The sequence below is a fragment of the Engraulis encrasicolus genome, chromosome 12 (assembly GCF_034702125.1).
Source record: "Engraulis encrasicolus isolate BLACKSEA-1 chromosome 12, IST_EnEncr_1.0, whole genome shotgun sequence".
NCBI lineage: Eukaryota > Metazoa > Chordata > Actinopteri > Clupeiformes > Engraulidae > Engraulis > Engraulis encrasicolus.
In genome coordinates, this window is record NC_085868.1 from 51,151,762 (window position 1) to 51,154,249 (window position 2,488).

General features: G+C 41.0%; 1 protein-coding gene across 1 annotated transcript in view; it reads right to left on the reverse strand.

The window, feature by feature from the left end:
- Positions 1 to 2,488, reverse strand: part of si:dkey-183c6.8 (protein O-GlcNAcase) — a 37,864-nt gene that overhangs the window by 24,321 nt on the left and 11,055 nt on the right. The window contains exon 6 of the mRNA XM_063211940.1: positions 1,631 to 1,802. Within this exon, the coding sequence (XP_063068010.1) occupies positions 1,631 to 1,802 (172 nt within the window). The remainder of the gene's footprint in view (positions 1 to 1,630; positions 1,803 to 2,488) is intronic.

Genomic DNA, 2,488 nt, shown 5'->3' on the forward strand with positions numbered 1-2,488 from the left:
AATATGGTTAATGTCACTGATACAGCATACTGGGTAGCCGGTATCATATTATCAGGTATATTAGATTTCACATCTACTGCAGTTTAAGCTCAGTTCATTTGGTTTGCTTTCATTGCTGTGAAAGAAGATAATATTGGGGTGCGTAAGCCAAGCATAAGACTTAATTTGGTTCAATTCGGTTCGGTTCATTTGGCCATTGTGAAAGCAAACCAAACTACAGTCTGTATGCTGCATGATTAGTTTTTGTGATCAACATTTTTCCTTTTTTTAGCATATCTTCTGACAATACAAACAGAAACAGCTTTTTGCAGATTTAAAGCGGCACAGTCAACCTGACTACATTCTTTTAACAACACCATCACTACGCTATTCATTCTTGTCAACCAATTAATCCAACTAAAGCACTTCACACTCTCATAGCAGTGAAACTTGAGATGTAACACGATAAAGTCTGACCATCAGTGTCAGTCAGTAGGTTCAGAAAAGAAAAAATACCTTGCAATGTTCTCCTCCTAACACAAGCTCATCACAGCTCATTACTAACTCCTTCAGAGCTGTTTTGATGCAGTTCAGTTTAGTTCAGAACGCTTTATTTGTCCTATCAATGAACGAGTCCCCATCAATAAACCAACAATAAATGACATAAAAAATAAAAATAAAGTTAAACTTCCAACACCAGCAGGAGTGTGGGTAAAATGAGTAGTTTTAGGGGCTGCTTATACATACGCGGGTATTTTGATAAACAAACTTTTTTTTTCCCTTCCATTTTTCTCTATGCTTGCCAAAATATATTTTTATCACATCATAGGCAAATACCTATTCTTCAGATTCTATACAAACGTTGTCTGACTACACTGACTCTGGAGTGGCTCTCCATCAATATCCTGCATGACTGAGGTGATGTGACAAATTAGTGATTTTAAATTGTGAATTTATAGCCGGCAGGGGCGGAGATCTGGTATTGTAACAGGGGGGGGGCGGGCGATGTGTCAGAGGTTCCCTCGGGCTGAAGTCTGCCATCGTCATGGGCAATATAAACAACATCTGGCCATTTCATATAATTGTTGCTAAATACTAAGTTTGCTGTTTAGCATAGAAATGTGCGCTTTACATGTAATGGCATTGGGCCCCTGCGAAAGCCACTGGCAGCCCCCCCCAGTGGTGAGGCCCGGGGTCCCTGGCCCCAATGCCCCCCACCCTCTGCTCCACTACTGACAGATTTAACTCTCTGAACCTGTTGATGATTGACACCTCAAGAGTGTCATCGCACTGCATACAGTACATCACACCTTAGAACAGCATATACAAGTCAGTGTCGGTTGTCGGTGGACCCAAGTTCACTCTCCCGACATCCGTTGTAAATGTGTTATATTGCAACAGCTAGGAACAATACAAATGTCTGAAAACACTTATGTTTAACAAACTCTGGGTACACCGAACTGCTCTGACAAGTTTGTGTTTCGGAACCCTGATCTGAGTGCCCGTTCTATTACACTTTCCCGAGGCGGAGGTCGGGGTTTCTGACTACCAAGTTTCAATAGAATGAGCCATAACTCTGAACCTTTGACTGACAACTCAGAGTGTGGCGTAACTATTATGACATCATACGACGGTCCAACAAACCAATCACCTGTGGGGCAGAAGAGGAAGATGGGCGGCTCCCCCAGGAAGCTGTAGATCTCATTGGTCACCGAGACCTGGGCGTGGGCGAATGAGGAGAAGGCCTCGCTGTCGGCCTGGCACATGGAATGGTCTATGTCATCAAAGAGGATGGCAAACGCCTTGCAGCCCAGTTCCGACACCTAGCACGGAAAACAAAATAAAACATTAACTCGTCAAAAAAACTCAACCCAGTTCGAACACCTAGCACGGAAAACAACATAAAGCATTAACTCGTCAAAAAAACTCAACCCACCTCCGACAACTTACACGGAAAACAATAAAGCATGAATTCAACAGACTGGGAACAAATACACTAGAAAACTAGAAGTACTCAGAGAGCGCAGACCTCAGCCAAGGAAGCTGCTTGATAGAACATTTGGCTATGTTGCACCCTTTTTTCATTGAAGTCTTAAGTCTTTCTGCCTTCTCTGAGCGCTTCTGCATCCCTTATTATAAAGTGTTACCAATACTCGGAAAACATAGCATTGGTAATACTTAATAATAAGGGATGCATAAAAAGCATTTTAAAGACTTCTAAAATAATTAACTAAAGATTAACAAAATATTAACAAATGTTTGTAATTTGATATTCAACATTTACAAATTGTTTGTAAATTAATAAAAAAGGGTAGCTAAAAGGTAGCATGGAAAAAAAATAAAGCATTAATCCAGCATTAGTTAGACTCTGGGAACAAATACACTACAGGACGATGGCGAACGCACCCTGTACAGTACAAAACGCAGTGTCAATTCAGCACTTCACTGTAAAACATTGCAAGCAAGTTAAACGTAAAAAAATAAAGTTCCCCTGCTGCCTTAAGTTTGT